The sequence below is a fragment of the Pelophylax lessonae genome (genome assembly GCF_965119305.1).
Source record: "Pelophylax lessonae genome assembly, chromosome: 2".
Classification (NCBI taxonomy): domain Eukaryota; kingdom Metazoa; phylum Chordata; class Amphibia; order Anura; family Ranidae; genus Pelophylax; species Pelophylax lessonae.
The window spans coordinates 356,299,186-356,319,041 of record NC_138769.1 but is presented as its reverse complement, the minus strand read 5'-3'; the positions used below and the strand labels follow the sequence as shown (position 1 = coordinate 356,319,041).

At 46.7% G+C, this 19,856-nt stretch overlaps 1 protein-coding gene across 1 annotated transcript in view; it reads left to right on the top strand.

Moving 5' to 3' along the window:
• The first annotated feature begins 290 nt into the window (after positions 1-290).
• The window catches only part of CLIC4 (chloride intracellular channel 4), a 123,918-nt gene continuing 104,352 nt past the window's right edge, over positions 291-19,856 (top strand). The window contains exon 1 of the mRNA XM_082245758.1: positions 291-588. Coding sequence (XP_082101884.1) covers positions 520-588 — 69 coding nt within the window. The 5' untranslated portion in view covers positions 291-519. The remainder of the gene's footprint in view (positions 589-19,856) is intronic.

The window sequence follows — 19,856 nt, the reverse complement described above, 5'->3', positions numbered from 1 at the left end:
CCCCTTCCATGTGTAAAGTTTCCCTCACAATGCTGACGGTTGTATTCCCAATAGATGGGAAATTGCACTATTTCTCCATCTACATACCTGGAATGTCCATGTGAGAACATCCTTTGGCTGTTTCCAGCCTTGTTCTAACAGAAAACTGAAAGGAAAATAAGTCATTAGTGATTCCCCCTCCCTCTCTCTCTCTCTCCTCAGCTTCCACTGGTCTGTGTGAGAGTGAAGCGGTTAAACAAGGCTCCACATGGCGGGCGGGCGGGCGGTCGCCCCTCCCTGCCCCTCCTCCTCCTCCCTCTCCTGTGCCTCTTCTGCCAGTAAAGTCCCGTTACATAGGCGTCCAGTGAAGAAGAAGAAGAGGAGGCTTTATTGTACTGGGCGCCTTCTCCCCGCTCACCACCACTTTACTACACAGCGGGACCGGAGAAAGTGAGGAGAAGGCAGGGCAGGAGAGAGCTGAGGGGAAAAGCCCGGGATAAGTTGGCTGACTAACATTATCTGAGCAGCAGCAGCAGCAGCATGTCTATCTCTGTGCCGCAGAACGGAGTGCTGGAGGACAAAGACAACCTCATTGAACTGTTTGTGAAGGTAAGTGTGCATCCTCTGTCCTCCTCCCATGTCTTGGCTTCATCCACAGCACATGGGGAATGGCCATTGTAGACCATGATGTCATCTTCCTAGTGAATGGGCTGCTTATACAACACTAATCTGCTGAGCCCTGTGACCTGGACTAATCTAGGAGAAGATGTGCTCCTTCTATCTATGGAGGCTGATCCTTTGAATGGGGGACAGCTGGGCAGGTGCATGGGAACTGACCACAGCCCTCCTGGCCCATCATGTCTGCAGCACTATAGATGAGCTCTGCCACCTGTGCACTCTCATTTACAGCATGATCCTGGCACTAGATGTGTCTGATCCTTAGGGATCATACAGCATAGGTCATTGACAAATAGTACATGTCAGTTGTCACCTTTTTTGGTTTCATTTTATATGAATAGATTGGGCTCGTAATTGGATAGTAAGCTATAGTGACCCAAAGGAATAAAAAAAAAAAATCCATCTCTGGCCAGTGGAACTGCTGAAATTCAATCATGTAGGTTTTAATGCTGGCACTTTCACCCCCTTCCTGCCCAGTCAAATTCTCTGTCACACTTTTTAAATGACAATTGCGCGGTCATGCAACACTCTATAAAAAAATTAAATAAATTTAATTTGGGTAGACAGAGCTGTCCTTTGGTGGTATTTAATCACCACTGAGTTTTTATTTTTATTTTTTTGCTAAACAAATGAAAGACCGAAATGTTTTAAATAGTAATTTTTCTCCTTCAGACCCGGTTCACACTTCTGCGAGTGCCGGGTTCGCATGTAATGTCGGAGCGCACTGCTCCGACATTACATGCGATCAGCTGTGCGGTGCGAGTTTAGCCATACAGTTTGTATGGCTAAATTCGCATCGCACCCGGTGCAAACACGCACAGGAGGCATTTTTGCAGCCGCATCAGGATCGGATCGCACAGCGGTTCACACTTGTGCGATCCCATCCTGTGCGAACTGCACGATCGCACTGCGATATGCGATCAAACTGGGGGTGTCGTTAAGATTACATTGACACCCCCAGCGTATCGCATATGGCAGTGTGAACTGCCGGGGGTGCGTGTGCGATGCGGGAAAAGGCTGCGAATTCGCAGCCTTCCCGCATCGCATATATGTGAACCGAGCCTTACTGATGGGTGGCACTGATGGGCAGCCTTTTTGGCACTGATGGGCAGCCTTTTTGGCACTGATGGGCAGCCTTTTTGGCACTGCTGGGTGGCCCTGATGGGCAGCCTTTTTGGCACTGCTGGGTGGCACTGCTGGGCAGCCTTTTTGGCACTGCTGGGCAGCCTTTTTGGCACTGCTGGGCAGCCTTTTTGGGCACTGCTGGGCAGCCTTTTTGGGCACTGCTGGGCAGTCTTTTTTGGGCACTGATCGGTGGCACTGATGGGCAGCCTTTTTGGGCACTGATGGGTGGCACTGCTGGGCAGCCTTTTTGGCACTGCTGGGCAGCCTTTTTGGCACTGCTGGGCAGCCTTTTTGGGCACTGCTGGGCAGTCTTTTTTGGGCACTGATCGGTGGCACTGATGGGCAGCCTTTTTGGGCACTGATGGGTGGCACTGCTGGGCAGCCTTTTTGGCACTGCTGGGCAGCCTTTTTGGCACTGCTGGGCAGCCTTTTTGGGCACTGCTGGGCAGTCTTTTTTGGGCACTGATCGGTGGCACTGATGGGCAGCCTTTTTGGCACTGCTGGGCAGCCTTTTTGGGCACTGCTGGGCAGTCTTTTTTGGGCACTGATCGGTGGCACTGATGGGCAGCCTTTTTGGGCACTGATGGGTGGCACTGATGGGCAGCCTTTTTTGGGCACTGATGGGCAGCCTTTTTGGGCACTGATGGACGGCACTGATGGGCAGCCTTTTTGGGCACTGATAGGTGGCACCTTAAGGCATCACTGGTAGGCATCGCTGATGGGGCTGCACTGATAATCCTTGCACTATCAGTGCAGATCCTCCCTCCCTTTTGAGGAAAGCCGCTTATCGGCTCTCCTCTACTCACGCTGTCAGCCTGAGTAGAGGAATGCCGATAACTGACACTTCCTATTTACACTGACAGCTGTGATTGGACACAGCTGATTACATATTAACCACTCCTGAACCAGAAGGATTTGCCCCCTTAATGACAAGGCCATTTTTTTTGAGATTCGGCACTGTGTTACTTTAACGGACAATTGCCCAGTCGTGCGATGCTGTACCTAAATAAAATTTATGTCCCTTTTTTTTTTCCCCCACAGATAGAGCTTTCTTTTGGTGGTATTTTATCACCTGTGCAATTTTATTGCGCTATAAATAAAACAAAAAAAAAAGTGATAATTCTAAAAATATATATTCCACTTTCTGCTATATAAAATTCCCAAGAGAAAAAAAAAATAAAAATCGAATTTTTTCATCTTTCTAGGCCAGCTTGTATTCTGCTACATATTTTTTGGTTAAAAAAATCCCAATAAGCGTATTTTGATTGGTTTGCGCAAAAGTTATTGCGTCTACAAACTAGGGTAAAACTAGGGATATTTGTCTTTTTTTTTTTTTTTTTTGTGGGACTGCGACACTGCGGCGGACAGATCGGACCCCCAACTGACATTTTTGACACTTTTGGGGGGGCCATTGACATTACTACAGTAATCAATGCTAAAAATATGCACTGTTACTGTAATAATGACACTGGCAGGGAAGGGGTGATCAAAGGGTTAAGTATGAGCCTAGGGGAGTGTTTTCTAACTTTATGGGGGAGGGACTTGTGAAATGAGCACAGAGACCTATGATCCTATATAGTCGGATCACAGGCACTCTGAGCTCATTTCAGAGAGAACAAAGGTCTTCTGTGTTTACAATAGCAGACCGTCGTTCTCTGCGGGGAGTGATCCCGGATGCCCGGCGCAATCGCGGCCGTTGGCCCCCATGGATCGGCATCCCCGCTGCCTAGTGGGGGCGGGCACGCGCCTCCAGTGGTGCGCACTCGGCCCTAGGAGCACTCCCTTGAACCGACGTACCCATACGTCAGTTTGTGCAGCCGAACCAGCCTGCCGCTGTATATCTAATTTTCAGCTTTCAGTGCTGTGACCCTTTTAATTATGATTGCGTGGTTGTGCAACACTGCACCTATGTGAAATGTTTATCAATTTATTTTTTCATTTTATTTTTTAAGACCAGTAGAACTTTTTTTTTTTTTTTTGATGGTATTTAATTACCACTGGGTTTTTTTACTTCTTTCTACATAAACAAAAGTGTGACCATTTTTTATTTAAAGTTTTTTTTCTTAGTTTCTGTTATAAAATTTTGCAAATGGGTGCTGCACTGATTGGCGCTGGTAAAGGGCTGCATGGATGGGTGCACGACACTGATCATCAGGGAACTGATGATCAGTTCAAACACTGTACTCACTGTGCCTTGTCAGACTTGCCAGTTATTAGCTCTCCTTTCTTCACACCGAGACCGGAAAGGAATGCTGATAACTGGAAAGTCTGTTTACATGTGACCAGTTGTGATTAGACACAGCTGATCACATGGTAAAGGGCTGCTGTGATTGGCCCTTTACCCCGATCTGTGATCGGCTGTGTCCAAAGGAATAGGGGGCACAAACGTCCTGCCAGAACTGGAGAGCTGTACTGTAGCTGTCTTTTGGCTATAGCGCAAGCTGAGAAAAAGTTGAAATCCTACTTCAAGTTCCCGTTTACACTTGTGTTTGGGTGGCCGGTAGAAGCGCACGGGTAAGTTGCCTTTTTTTTACCGCCCCACCAAACAATGCCCTTTATACTGCAAAGACAGCAGAGGGGGAGAATATATGTAGTGGCCGCAATGCCTTACATCAGGGGTCTCCAAACTGTGGCCCTTTGCTAGTCTTTATCTGGCCCTGCGGGTCACAATCCAGCCCTCCTAAAGTCTGAAGGATAATAAACTGGCCCTTTGTTTAAAATATTTGTGCTCTGCCATGATGTAAAGCAGAGGTCTCCAAATTGTCACCTCCTGCTGAACGCAACCCATTTAACTGAATAAGGGCGCCTCACATCTTGCGACACGCTAGTGCGAGCTTTAAAGGGGTTAAATCAAGTGGTGAGGAGGCTATGCAATGCCGCCTCATCACCTGTTAAATACCCTCTGATAGTAATTTGAACATCATCAAAGGGTAACACTAGTGTACACTAGTCCTAAGAACCTGTTGCAATGGCTGAGTCAAAACAAAATAGCGCTACTTCTATGATAAGCAAAGTGAACTGGCATGCAGAGAGATGCTGGTGCTCTGAGTGGGGCATGGCTGTGATGGGAAGCAGTCCTGAATATGACTCTTCCCACAAATGGCTCCCTTGGTGGTGTGTCATAGCAACCAACGACTCCTCCCCAGCCCATTCCGCTTTTGGCAGGGAAGTTACCCAGCTGACAGGTGAATTGGAGCAATGGGGGTGGGGTGTATTGGCTGACATAACCCTGTGGGCATTTTTGGACAGTGACAAGAATCTTCCAGCTGGCAGTTGAATGAGACCAGAATGAGTCATTGGTTGCTATGATGCCGTCTGCTTCAAAGCCGATAGTGTCCTAGCTAGCAAAGGGCTGAACATACATAGGGGATGGTGTGGTATAGACACTCTAGCCGCAGTGCCACTCCCCTCAATGTGACATATTCATGCATGTGTTCCTGACTGGTACATGAATCTGCTGCCTGCGCCTACATTAGTTGGGTAGAGAACAGCAGACCTTTGCATGTTTTTGAGACCCTCTCCAACAATCTATGCTGCCTCTTAATGTGCTAGTTTTTTTTTTTTTTTTTTTTCCTGCTGGCTTCCCTAGTGCTGGCCACACTTTCCATCGTTAGGGTGGCTCCTTTCCTTTGCAGAACACTACACACTGTAGTTAGAGCCACCCTTTTGCGCACGCTCTGGGGATCAGACTACAGGGAAATGTGTGCATGCTGCCTGTACTGACACAAGCAAACAGGCCCAGAGGGTTAACAAACACCAAAGGCGTGCCTCTACTGCTCCTTATATTGATGAAGTGACAATGCAAACACGAGCTGTTAATCGCTTCTCTGGAAGATGGATCCGCAATGTCTTCATTGTGGCTGCCTGTGTATGTCAGTGCAGGCAATAGGTTATGGGGGACCCGTGCACTTACACTACGTATGATGGGACATGAAGTCTTGATAAATCTAATATTAAGTTTGTGCCCTTCCCCAGAAGAAGTTTGGGGAAGCAGTGCGCAGGAAACCAGAGGAAACTTGGATGCAGTGAGACATTACTACGTACCAAGTGTTTCTGAAATGTGTAGGAATTGTTTACTAGGCAAATACTGAATTTATACTACTTTAAAACCTATGCAGACATCAGTGATGAGTCAGTGAACAGTAACAGCCAATCGTATTTCAGATTACAATTTTTTTAATTTTTCTTTTTAGATAGAATTTTCTTTCTCCTGGATTTCTTCCTGTGAGATCTAAACTCAACTGCCAGACTGGGCGACGGGCTGAATCTAGATCCAGTGGTCACCTGAGTCTGGCCAGCGAGCATGTGCAGACCTCAGCTCTGCGCTAGGTCAGCCGTGACATTGCCCCACTGGACGGAGGCTGGCCAGCGAGTTTAACGCCTCACGAGTTCGCATACGACCCTGTCTCGGCCGGAGTCGTAGCGTTCCTACTGGCCGACAGTCCCCCCCCCCCCCCCCCCCGCGCCTTTCGTTGGAGAGGAGGTTCTGTCTGGTGCTTTGCCTGCCTGGTTCCTGGTATCGTAAGGGACTGTCCTCCCTCTCCCCCAGAGGGCTTTGAGGGTGGAAGTGGGGCCCCTCCATGGGATGGTTGGACCCCTGGGTTCCCCGTCTTCTCATTAGGCACCCCTCTCATCGGTCTGGTGGGCCATCTCGCCCCCCCCCCATTCACTGACGCTAGGGCTGTGGGGTGGCCTGGTCCACTGCCTAGCGTGAGGGCAGGGTGCTGTGCTGGCGGATGAGGGGGGGGGGGGGATCTGTACCTGACGAGAGCTCCTGCCAGGGCCCGCCTTCCTTCCTGTGCTGTTTTAAGTTCTCTTTTTTTTTTTCTGAGGTCTGGGGATCCCTCCTGGGTCCCCGGGACCTCGTGATTCCGCGGGGACCATCATTTTCTTGTAGCCTGTGTAACAAAAGCACGACGGCCATGTTTGTATAGTCCGGCGACCATTTTACCGTGGTTTGCCATTGAAAATAGCGACAGTTATGACAGTGGAGCCCTCTGGGTGGCGATTTTGGCGGCGGGAGCCCCTCATCCCCTGGTGCTGACTCCTGGATCTTTTGGTTTTTCGCTGTTCGTGCAGGTTCTCCTGGTAGCTGGGGTGCCTGGTTTCTGCGGGGTGGTGAGTCTAGTGGGGCCCTCTCCCTCTCTACTGAGGATAGTTTGGTGCTCTGTGGCTGGCAACTAGCTGGGCTGCCAGAGCGGTGGGGGTTGTCCCTTAGCTGTGTTTTACACTTTTTTTTTTGTGGGGTCCTCCTGGGGACTCATGGAGTCTTTGGAGCACATCTCCCCACCTGATCCCCTCTCTGAGGCTGCGGGGCCCTCCGGGGCCCATCCATCCACGGACGGTGGTCCTCGAGTCCTTGGTGTCCCGGGTTGAGGTGGCCTTTGGGCGATGGGCTGGCAAAAAGCACCCCCCCCCTCCCCCTGCTTCATCTGTCTCATCAGATCCTGAATCTGATTCGGCCGATGCGGACATTGGTCACCCTGCTGAGTCTGCAACCACGCGCCCTGAATCCTCAGATAGTGAGGAGGATTCCGACACTTCTGCAACCGCGTACGAAAAGGTGCTGGTGGAGCACTGATTGTAGCTATGCGGCGGAGGTGCATGTTCCCTTTGGCATTCACAAGCCATTCAGAGCGCAAAAGGTGTTCCCTTTCCCTTTTGACAGAATTGTACCTAAATAGTGGGGATGACCAAAGTGTCCCCTTGGGGTCCCTAAGCGATTACGCTGGCCATTACCCCCCCCCCCCCCCCCCATGAGGAGTCCCTTCTTAAAGCGGAGTTCCACCCTGGATTTTTTTTTTTTTTTTTTAATACCCCCGGGACAGTCAGGGCTAGTGCATTCCACAATGGCTAGCCTCTGATCTGTCCCGGGTTGCACTTACCTGTTAGGACAAATACTTACCTTGCAAACGTCTTGTCCAGTGCTGCCATCTCAGATGTGGGCAGCTTGAAGCCAGCGCGTCCTCTTCGGCGTCTTCTTCCGCCTTCTTTGGTCCCACGATGCTCTGCGCCGGCCCCGACGTCACTTCCGGGTCGCGCGCGTCATCCCTCCACAGCTTCTGGGCATGCCCAGAAGCTGTTTAGAAGGGGATGACGCGCGCGACCCGGAACTGACGTCGGGGCCGGTGCAGGCGCAATGATTCCTGGGAGCTATGACGTCCAGCTCCCAGGAATCATTGCAGAGCCAGGAAGTGACGACGGGCCGCGGCCGAGGAAGGAGGAAGAAGGAAGTAAGGTAAGTATATTTTCTTCGCTACGAGGTAAGTAAAAAAAAAAAAAAAATATGCGATTATCCATTTCTTTTTCAGGTGACCCGGAGCGAGAAGATGGAGGTAAGTATAAAAATAGGGTGGAACTCCACTTTAAGAAGTGGTCTATTCCACCGGTGGTGGACCCTCCAGTTTTCAGATTGAACAAGGCAACCATGATTCCAGTTAACGAGGACCCGGCTGACAGGAAGGCAGAGGCTTTGGCCCACAATATATACACCCTGGCTGGTTTGGCACTGAGGCCGATATTTACCATTACCCTGGTGTCACAGACTCTCTGACCGAATGGGCTAGGCTTTTGCGCTGTGACCTGGAGTAGTAGCCCCCCCGCCTTTGCTGAGCTGGCTGACCAGCTTGTCCAGGGGCTGCAGTTTATCTGTGATGCCTTCTTTGGATGCGGCTCCCCTAGTGGCTCTGCTCTCTGGTTCGGCAGTGGTCCTTTGGCATGTCTTTTAGCTCAAATGCTGGTCTGCGGACCAGACTTCTAAAAAGACCTTGATTGATCTTCTCTTTTTCAAGGAGATCATCGCCTGGTTGGTGCTACCCTGGATGACATAATTTAAGGTCTCACGGGGGGAGAGTACCTTTCTTCCGCAGGCTACTAAGGGCAAGGGCCCTCGTCTTAGACGTGGGCCCTCTTTCTCTGCTCATAGGTTTTTTTTTTTTGTCCCCTCAGGATCGACTGACAAGCCCTTGGTCTGGCAAGTCAAGAGCAGGCTTCTTCAGACCCACAGACAAGACCCCCCCCCCCCCCCCAATATGTGTCGTCTCCAGCGCTTCCTCTGCTTTGCCATGGGGGAGGAGCATTATCAGTGTGTGGCGTTACCCTTTGGTCTTGCTTCTTCTCGGGTCTTCACAAAGTGTTGGCCCCCGGTGCTAGCATTGTTACGCCAATAGGGGATTGCGGTACTGGGCTACTTGGACGACCTCCTTCTGCGAACGGAGTCTCCTACTGCTCTGATGGAAAACCTTGAAATCATCATACGAGCTTGAGGGTGTTTGGCTAGATTCTACATTTTCAGAAGTCTGCAGTGGTCACAAAGCTGGACTATCTGGGTCTTACTCTGGACTCCTGTAGGGGTCAGTACTACCCAATGGTTAAGAAGATTAGGGGCTGTGTCTGTCAATGACCATCTGAGAAATGGATTTTACAGTAAGTCAAAAAACCCATTTTATTTATTTATTTATTTTTTTTTTTTAACGTCTCAGTCCCATGTGGTTGTACTTCAGTGTGACATGGCAAGTTGTGATCTTGAAGGGCGGCATTAGTAATTCCTAATAAAAATAGAAAAACCAGAATAATTCTCATTACCAGAACTCGTATGCTCTATGTGCAGTGTGTTGATGCCAACACATTGCTAAAAAATGGTCATGTATGAGAGCTGCACGATTTCTGAATAAAATGAGAATCAAGATTTTTTTTTTTTTTTTTTTGCTTGGAATAAAGATGCCATTTCTCGGTGTAACATCATCTTTCACTTCATACAAAAAAATTAGGCTAACGATTTACGGTTTCTTTTTTTTTTTCTTCATTTAAACTGCTATTCCCCCCACCCCCCAAGAAATGGAAAGACCGCTGCGCAAATAGTGTGACATAAAATATTGCAATGACCGACATTTTATTCTCTAGGATCTCTGCTAAAAAATATATAAGGTTTGGGGGTTCTAAGTAATTTTCTATCAAAAAATTGATTTTTACTTGTAAGCAACAAGTGTCAGAAAAAGGCTTTAAGGCCCCTTTCAGGCGGGCCGATCCATTTTCACGGACTCCGCCTGCTCAGTGGGGATCGCTCCGTTGATCTCCACTGAGTTGGCGGATGTCAGGTCCGTCTCTACTCACTGTGCAGAGACGGACCTGTCAGAGTCCCATACTAGGTGGGTGTCAGTGGACACATGTCTGCTGACATCTGCCTCCCTATAGAGTAGAATGTAGGGCGTGGTCTAGGGCGGTGACATTACGCTCCTCGGCTCTAGTTGGAGGCTGACTGATACCCCTCCCGGTAAAGGAAAACTTAAGCTTGCAGGAGCGCCGCAGCACTATCTGCTGTTTTAATGCTGAAATTTACCCAGTTCATTGTGACCTTGTTTTGTGTTTTTTTTTTTTTTTATTTATTCAATGTTTACTCTTTTAATGCACTGGAGCTTCTCCTGTATTTTATCTCATGAATGTGAGGATTGGTGACCGTTTGTTACTGAATGGAGGCTCTATTGGTCATCTGGTCTAGTCATTCAATACTGATTTGATCTGGTTGTCATTTTGAAGGATATGAGAACATCCCTTTTTTTGATAAGATGTTACACCAGTTGTGACCACCTAATAATCTAGTGGTCCACTTGCTCTGGTAAGGAGATTATTGTATCACACAGGCCGTGCTCTGCCCCGCCTCCGACCCGCCTCCTCTCAGTGAGCGAGGACTGAAATCATTATATCCTCACTGAGCTCACTGAGAGGAGGCGGGGCAGAGCACGGCCTCAATCCAATACATACAGTACAGCTCAGGACACCTGTGTAACAATGCGTGATTTCATCCCATGAGATACATCCCAGCACCCCCTGACGTAATCGCCGATCGGTGTCCGGACCCGGAAGTGAGTAGAGGATGATTAAAGAAGAAAGTAAGGTATTTCCTAGCAAAGAAGAAAAAAAAAGTTTCCATTGGTAAAAGTCGCTTTAAAGGGGATTACATACATCTATGTAATCCAAGTTATTAAAAATGGATGGAACTCCACTTTAAGATTGTGAAGGGGGTTAAATCGGGAGATTTTATTTATATAATATATAAAATGTATATATCAGGAGTGTTTCAGTTCATCCCTTTTTCCAGTTTGCCATTTGCTATTTTTAGTTGTAGGGATGTGTGTTTTTATCAAGCAAAAAAAAAAAAAAATACTCTAGGTTTATAAAAGAGAGGTAAATCTAGGCTCTGAGAACAAAAGTTTGTAAATGAAATAGAGCACCGTGGCCAGGTAGATTTGTAGAACATGGCTGTTCTCTTTTAAACTGACAGTACACTATACATTCTCATTGTATGATCTCCTTTCAAGGATAAATCTTCTAGTTGATCCAAAGCAGATTGTACAGATTGCAGAGTGTAGGATCAGGTTTGTTTCTGTTTGGCATGTGTTTGTCTCAAAAAAAAAGAGAGCTATGGTCACAGCATACTTAGTTTATAATCTTAGCATTGTAAGAACGATACAAACAAGTTATATTTGCATCCAATATAATTTTTTTTTTTTTTTTTTTTTTTTTTTTTTATTTCCTTTCATGTTGTAAGGTCTGCCTGTCTGCTGCCCATCTCTTTACACAACTTCCTGGATTCCCTGCATGCTTTGCAGCTTCTCCTCCGTTTACTTCCAGTTTCTAAGGGCTAAATATCCCATGGTACCTTGCTCCCTGCAAGCAGTGATTCCTGTACTGACTCCGCCTCCTAAAACTCCTCTCCCTTAGCACCTCTGAAGTTCAGAAGGCAGTATACATGTCACATAATTTGAAGCTGTAAATGTGTGGGGATCTTCACAAAGTAAATTTTTAAACTTCATGATCATTCTATTTTATAGGATTAGGCTACAAATAACTAAAATACAATGTGGCAATTTATATGATTTTACAGTTTCATTATAGATACATTTTAGCTGAAGTTCACACTAATTTGGTTTTGCAAACAAAGGTACAATGCAATCAGTTGCAGTGCAGTTCCAAAATTGCTGCATGCAAGAATTTGGTGCGATGCAGAGCGATTTGAGCCCATTCAAAATGAACAGGTTCCATGCTGAATTGCATGTGAATTAAACAGTAATACGATGCAGTTCCTGCACGATTCACATGTGGTTCATAGTGTAAACCGATGCTAAATAAAAGTAAATCAGTTTTTGCTTGCCTTTTTTGACACCAGGTAGCCTTTCAGTCCTTTACGGATGTGTCAGACAGCAGTTGGTGAACAGGCTCTCAAAAGTGGTGTCCCCAGAAATGGCACCCAAATTTCAATACTTTGTAAACAAGTTCTGCAAGAATTACAGTATATTTCCATATTCTTTTAAAAACTGCTTAGCTGAGTTACTAGGACAAACACAGCAGAGGGGATCACAAGAGGAAAGTTCTTGAAAAGCTTACATTAGCGTTTTGCTTTCATTTATTAGTGTCTTTTAGAACATTAATATTTTTAATGTTTTTTTTTTTTTTTTTTTTAGAATACCCTTCTTATGTAAGAATAGTTTTGACATATATTATGAGTCATCTGTGTTGAAGACATACGCTACCATGGAGGTTGGCAGCACGCGTAGCCAGAGGTTTTGGGTGTGTGTCTGGTTACTTATGCCAGTTTACATGGGCATGTGCCAGAAATAAAATAAAGCCATGGTTTGTGCAATGTGTAATCTTAAAAACGGGTGCTTTATTGATGGCATTTTATTGTAAGGATTTTCCAGTTCAGTCTAAATTATTACAGTGAATGCAGTCTTTTCTCCAGACAGCAGTTTTAGTGTGATCCTTCTACTGTTTCTGATTACTCCAGAACTGAAATCTGAATGTTCAGGCTTTTAGATGTTAGTTTTAGATTAGTACAGTGTTTGATTATTGACCCCATATTACTACTCCATTCTTGAAGATATTCAGGAGCTTGCACACAGTAGTCTGTCTGCACTGTACCAGATGTGGCATTGTTTATAGCCATAAAGACCTATGCTAATCCTCCATTTTAAATAGATCTTGGCATGTGTGTCCAGCTGTAAACCACACAGCCCCTTTTATGGGGTAACAATTACTCGGCACAATTGCATCAACATTGTGGCACAGCGTGAAGGACTTTGACTGAACATGGCCACACACATACAATATGCAAACACTCACATCCCACGTCTTCACATTAGTGGAAAAAGGGATAGGACTATCCAAAGGCTTTAGTACAGCATCATCTGCCTATGCAGCACCCATTGTACCATTTTTAAAGTGGTTGTAAAGTCAGATGTGGTGTGTTTTTTTTTTTTTTTTTTTTTTTTTTAATCTTGATGCATTCTATGCATTAAGATAAAAAGCATTCTGTGTGCAGCAGCTTCCCCCCCCCCCCCCCCCAGCCCTTCTAATACTTATCTGAGGTCCATCTAGATCCAGCAATGTTGCAGGAGTGTCTCTGCTGCCTGGGACTCTCCTACTCATTGGCTGAGGCAGCAGTGCGGCGCCATTAGTTCCTGATGCTGTCAATTAAAGTCAGTCAGCCAATCAGGAGAGAAAGGGGCAGAGTCAGGCTGCCGTTCAGTGTCTGAATGGACACAAGGAGTTGTGGTTCGGGTGCCCCCATAGCAAGCTGCTTGCTAGGGGAGGCACTCAGGAACACCGAAGAGGGACCAATGAAGAGGAGAATCTGGGCTGCTCTCTGCAAAACCACTGAACAGATCAAGTAAGTGTAATATGTTTGTTATTTTCCCAAATCGCCTTTCAGGACAGCACCTGGAGAGAGTGCAGCTCCACCCAATTTTCCCAGGAAACACTGCAGCCTTTAAAATCCCTCCTCTTCCACCATGCCTTCAGTTGTTGTGTTTCCTCCGCCATGGTGGAAGCGCTGCAGGGAACCAGTAGGGGGGCCTCCTCTCTCTAGATGGAGAAAGGGTAGGCTTACCTCCTAGGTTTTTTCCTTTCTATTGACCATCCCAGAACCCATGGCTGTACTAGAGGGGGGGGTGTTCCGGAGCCTCTAGTCCTTCCAGCTCAGGGGAGCAGTGTCCAGCCTGTGTGCCCAGGAGCCGCTGGTAGGCAGTCCGGGCAGGGAGCCGTGCCTCGTTGCAGTCCCTGCATGTTGGTCCTGGGTCCCGGCCGGCGATTGTCGATTCTGGTAGGCAGGGGCTTGGCGGCATTGGTTCTAGAACGCAAGGGGTCAGTGGGCAGGTCAGAGGTCGATGCTTCCGGAGCGTGGGAATGCCAGGAAGTGGCAATTTCAAACACAGGCGTTTCTATCTCATTCCACTGCACACACTGCAGGATATGGAGGAGAGGACACCTGCATCGGCAGAAGCAGGTGCCACAAGCGCTAACCAGATCCAGGTAGGAGGGGTACATTGGTGCCTTCTATCTTTTACTATTGGTCTTATTTGTGTGTGGTTTTTTTTTTTTTTTCTTGCCTCCAGTGGGAAACTGCTCTGAGTGCTGTGATAAACTGTTCTCAGCCTTGCAGTTTAAACTGGGATTCTGTCCTTTTTAGTGTGGGCTAGTTTAGTTTGGTTCCAGGTTAAAGCCACCGTTAAATTCAGATCTCCCTCAGTTTCAAGAAAATGTCCTTCTTGCAAAAACCCCCTGAAAGATTCATGGCCGAAATCGCTGTGCAAAACCTGCATGGCAGATCTTGTCAGAGTAATCTGCACAGCAATGTAAAGACTTGTTTTCGTCCGTGAAGGAGTTAACGGATACTTTAGGCTCAGTCCGTTCCAGCAACCCAGATTCCCAGCAAAGTACTTTATCTAGCTCCCTGGCATCCACCTCAAAGTCGGCAGAGGCCAGTGACTCGGAGGGAGAAGGGGCAAGTACGCTTCTTTCCCTCAAGGATACGGATGAGGAGGAAGAAGACATTAGTAAAACATCCAGATCCAAATTATCTTTAGAGGAAGTAGATGACTTGCTCAAAGCAATCTATACTACTATCGAGATCCAGGAAGAGAAGGTTCAGCCCTGTACATGACCAAATGTATCAGGGACTGGATGAATCTAAACACAGGGTACTCCTGGTTCATAAGGTTCTGTCAAAGACAATTTTAAAAGAGTGAAGATGATGAGACCCATGTTTGGTATAAAAGACCCAGGATGGACGTAGCCTTTTCTCAGGTTTTGTGCCGCACAGATTTGGTGTTCAAGGATATAGGTGTCTTGAAGGCTGCAATGGACAAGAGGGGAGATTCCACCTCGTCCAGCCTTAAGCCGGCTATGGCATCCGCTGTGGTTGGCAAGAATTTGGAGTGTTGGTTAGAACAGCTTAAAGGGCATGTGGAGTCTGGGGACATCTAGGACATATTTACTTGAGTCCTTTCCAGTACTGTTAAAAGCAGTCCAATACATTGCTGATGCTTCTGCAAGATCCTCAGCTCTGGTCTACTCAGCCAGACGTGAAATTTTGGCTTAAAACATGGTCGGGTCACTCGGCTTCTAAGATCAAGTTGTGCGGTTTGCCATTTTCTGGGGTTTTCCTGTTTGGTCCAGATCTGGAAACAGTGCTAGACAGAACAGCTGACCGAAGGCCTTTCCCTCTAAAAAGAAACAGCCTCTCAAAAAAAATGTTTGTGCTGTTTCTCAGTCCCAGAGAAGTAGGGAACAGGACCAGAAGACCAGGAGGTCTTCCCAGAGGTGCAAGGGAAGAGGTGGGGTGCTTTTCAGACCCCTGAATCAATTCGCAAAAAGCAAATGACAGCCTCCTCCCGGTGGGAGGAAGGTTATCGTTTTTCCTCTCACAATGGGAGCAAGTAACCTCAAGTCCCTTCGTCAGGAACATCGTCTCCCGGGGTTACAACCTGAAATTCTTGGAAACGCCAAGCAGGTTCTTTGTCACCCCTCTCCCATGGGACAAAGAAAAAGCTTCTGCAATTATGTCCCTTTTTTTTATAGGAGCTGATGCAGCAGGAAATTGTAATCCAAGTCCCCAGGAACAGGAAGGCTGGGACTTCTATTCACACATATTTTTGGTGAAGAAATCCTCTGGCAAACATCGGATGATCTTAAACCAAAAGATTCTAAAATCCATACAATACAAATCCATACAAAGGCAGTCAGCAGCTCACTGGAGCGCTGAGCTGTGGAGGGGTGGGGAGCGGCCGTGGTGGTAATGACGCGGTGCCTGGACCAACTTCTGTAACATCCGCAGAGAACAGACTTCAGCCCGCTCTCTGCTGAAAATGGGTCACAGGAGTGCAGAACAAACTGCACTCCTGTGACCCATAGTAGATGTACAGCCAAACGAGCTTTGACTGTACATCCTCCTTTTAAGCACATGTAAAATGCACAGATTTGAACAGGACCAAGGGAAGGACAGGTAATGAAACAAAATACTTTGGCATGGAGAGGCTCACATTGCTATGATCCGATTTTAATCCAACTTTCAGTGCATTTATGTAGTGTGACTTGGATGCGGTTCACATATTCTATGGGGCCAAAATCACTCTGGAACCACACCAAAGTAGAACAGGAGCCTTTTCCAAAATTGTGCCATGCAAGTTGCATTGATGTGAGCAGACGACATTGAAAACAATGTTTTTTCCATAGTCATGCATTTTTGTGTGACTCAAGTGTCATCTAGTGTGAACCAGGCCTTAGAGATTGTGGCTGAAGTAACTGTTTATACAGGTAAGACTTTGTTTCTTAAAGTAGAACCATAGGCAAAAACTATTTTTTTTTTTTTTTTTCATGGATAGAGAAAGGGAAAGTTACAACCCCTGTGAAATATTTTTCCACCATTGTTGAGATTTCCCTAATTTTCTGTCCCATAAGCCAAACAGGGATGAGAAGAAATCCCTGCAAATTAAAGCAGAGTTTCACCTTGTAAAGGAAAAAAAAAAAATCAGCAGCTACATTATTATAAGGACGCTTACCTGTCCAGGGATTCCGCCGTGTCGACACCCCAGGCAGATTCCTCCATCGGCTTTGGGTTCAGGCGTCAGCATTACAAGTAAGACAACCGGCAATGAAGGCTTCACAGCTGGTTTTCTACTGCACATGCGCGAGTCGCGCTGCGCTTTCTGAATGGTCCTGTCTTTTGGGACACAGGTCTCAGAAGGCAGCAGGGGGGAAGGAAGAGGGGCTGGACATAATGCAGATCGCTGTGTGGTGTTCTTACCAGGAAGTGGGGGTCCCCCAAAAAAAAGGTGCCAAATGTGGCAGTGGAGGGAGGGGGGGGGGGGGGAGGATGCTAACAACAAGTGGAGCTCTGCTTTAAGGGAATTCCTTGCGGACCCTTGGGTCACCAAAACTAGTGCCGCCGTTAGAAGGTTTCTGAGGGACAACCTAAGATTTTGGATTTCTTTAACTTTTACTTTCAACGATAATGGCAAACAGGAGAAACAAAAAGGAGGGTGAATCTCCTTAATGGAGGCACAGACGGTAATAAAAACTGACAAGTAAATTATTAAAGAGGAGTTCCACCTTCCCCCTAAAAAAAAAAAAAAAAAAAAAAAAGTAAGTCAGCAGCTACACATACTGTAGCTGCTGACTTTTAATATTAGGACACTTACCTGTTCTGGAGTCCAGCGATGTCGGCACCCGAAGCCGATTTTGGTATCGGCTCTCGGGTGCTGCCGCTGCGGCCATTCAGGGAAAGGGAACCCGGCTTGCGCCGTGCATGCGCGAAGCGCGCTGCACATTTCTATTGGCTTGGTGGCGGGGGAAGGAGGAGGGGGCGAACTATTTCAGCCATGCTGTGAGAGAAGAGCGAGCAGCAGTGCAAACGTGCATAACTGTGAGTTAACGCGTTTTACAAGCCTTTGGTGTTTTTAATGCCAGTAAACTGAGCCCGTTCCCCCCCCACCCCCCCGGTTTAAAAAAAAAAAAAATGCCTGTAACCTCAACTACTGCCTCTAAACTACTATAAACAACTGAGTGTACATGTACAAATAAGATAACCTAGAGGAGAGTTCAGGGGCTGCTGGAAAAAAATGCCCAATTGCCCCTAAACATCCGTTTTAGCAGCTGAAGTGTACATGCGGCCTAATCCCCCCCCCCCCCCTCCCCTTTTAGTTATATTTTAACAGTAACATGCAGCAAAGGTGTTTATATGTAAGGATTACGGATTTTGAACTGTCAGTGGAAGCACTTTTATAATTCTCTGCAATGCTGACTAATAATATGGCGTGACTGCAATGTGGCCCAAAGTTGGTGTTTTGCAGCTTACCAAAGAGGCCATAAAAGTGGGTGTATACAAGCTAAAGCTCCCAGTTGATTGCGGCCAAAAACCACCCAAATTCAGCGTGTTTCTGTGCCAGATATGGCAAGGTTTTTCTGGTCAGCTGCAGACAGGAAGCCTGTACAAGTCAATGACAGGTTGACGCTGTCCAGGGCTGTTTGCTTGCAATTGCTCATGCAGCAATTCACTTTAGTAAAGTTTATTCTTGGACACAGACTATTCAGCGTACATAATGGCTCCTTGTGCAAATGCATGCAAATAGCTGTGGACAGCTGCCTATCATCAATATGTGCAGGCTTCCTGTCAGAGGCTGATTAGAAATGCCTGGCCTTACCTACTGCAGAAATAATGCTGATCTGATTGGTGTACAGCCCTTTCCTTCTCTATCCAAAATGAATAATAGAGTTGGCTCTACATACACTTCAATAAGGATATATTTTATCACACCGGTTCACTTTGAAAAACATTAACTTGATCTGTTAGTCAAGTCACTTGAAAATGCTTCTCCCAGGCCCCATATGATCTTTGATTTCTATGCATGATTGAGCGGTGTCTTGGGAGGAAAGCAATGATTTGTAAAAAGTGCTGAGGAAGGAACTGTACCTTGGGGGCAGAGGGTAATTGCTTCATGTCATGACACCAGGTGTAAGGTGAGATGAGAATTATGTAGGGGCCTCATTTGACTCGTTTGTATTTGGAGTCGTGTGGTTGCCACCTGCTTTCTTGTTCTTTTGTTACATATTGGCTTTTCACACAAAAGCCGTCCGTGTGACACCAGGAGCTGTCAGATGGTTGCCAATCTCCATTCTTCATATAGAACCACATTCTGGTTGTATATAGTGTATTGTGATAAAAGCACAGCTCACAGAGGAACACTGGAAAAGCAGCTGCTGCTACTGCATTATTGCTGCAGAGTCTACAGAGTCAGCCTTAGGCCCCTTTTCACACTTGTGTGACTTTTGGGATTGCAAAGTCGCATGACAGGTCGTACTCCATGATTTCCAGTGAGTACCGTTCATATCTGTGCAACTTCAAAGTAGTCCCTGCACTACTTTGGTCTGACTTTGATGCGTTTTTGAGGTCCATAGACCTCAAGATTACACAGGCGATTTTTTCAAGTCCAGTCAAAATCGCTGCAAAATTGCGCAGCTTTTGGGTCGTAAGTGTGAAAGGGGCCTTAAACGGAATTCTAATTCCAGATCACGTGACTGGACCGGAGCACCCTCAGAAAAGGTAGGTATAAACCTTTCACGGGGTAGTTAAAATAGGACCTAGAAGCAGGTGGGACCAGGTGTAAGCATAGTTAGCAATAGCCTGAAATTCCACTTTAAAGCAGAAGTAAATTCATCGGCTTAAAGTTTTTATGTCCGCTTTTAAAGAGTTCCACCCAAAATTGGAACCTCTGCTTATCTGATTCTCTTCAGCGAGGTATGTTAGAAGTTCGGCCCCCTCCTGCGCAGCCCCCACCACCGGGCCATTCAGAAAGCGCAGCTCGCTTCCCACATGTGCACTAGGGAACCGGCTGTTAAGCCGCAAGGCTTCACTGGCAGTTTCCCTTACCATGAATGGGGGCAGCAGCATCCGAGAGACATCGCTGGATTCCAGGACAGGTAAGTGTCCTATTAAAAGTCAACAGCTACAGTATGTGTAGCTGCTGACTTGTAATTTTTTTTTTTTTTTTTGGGGGGGGGGGGGAACTCCACTTTAACAGTTTAAAAAAAAACACATGCTGGGAATATTTCTATTACATTGGTTGTGCTCTTGACAAAACTGTTAAAACCTCAAATGGCCAGTGTCAAACACATGTGCAGCATAATGGCAGTTGAAGCTCAAACAGAGGCCAAAACGTGTGTGTGTGTGTGTGTGTGTGTGTGTTTTGCCTGTGACTCTACTGCAGAAATTGAGGCTTGATCCGCATCTGTGTCAGAAATGC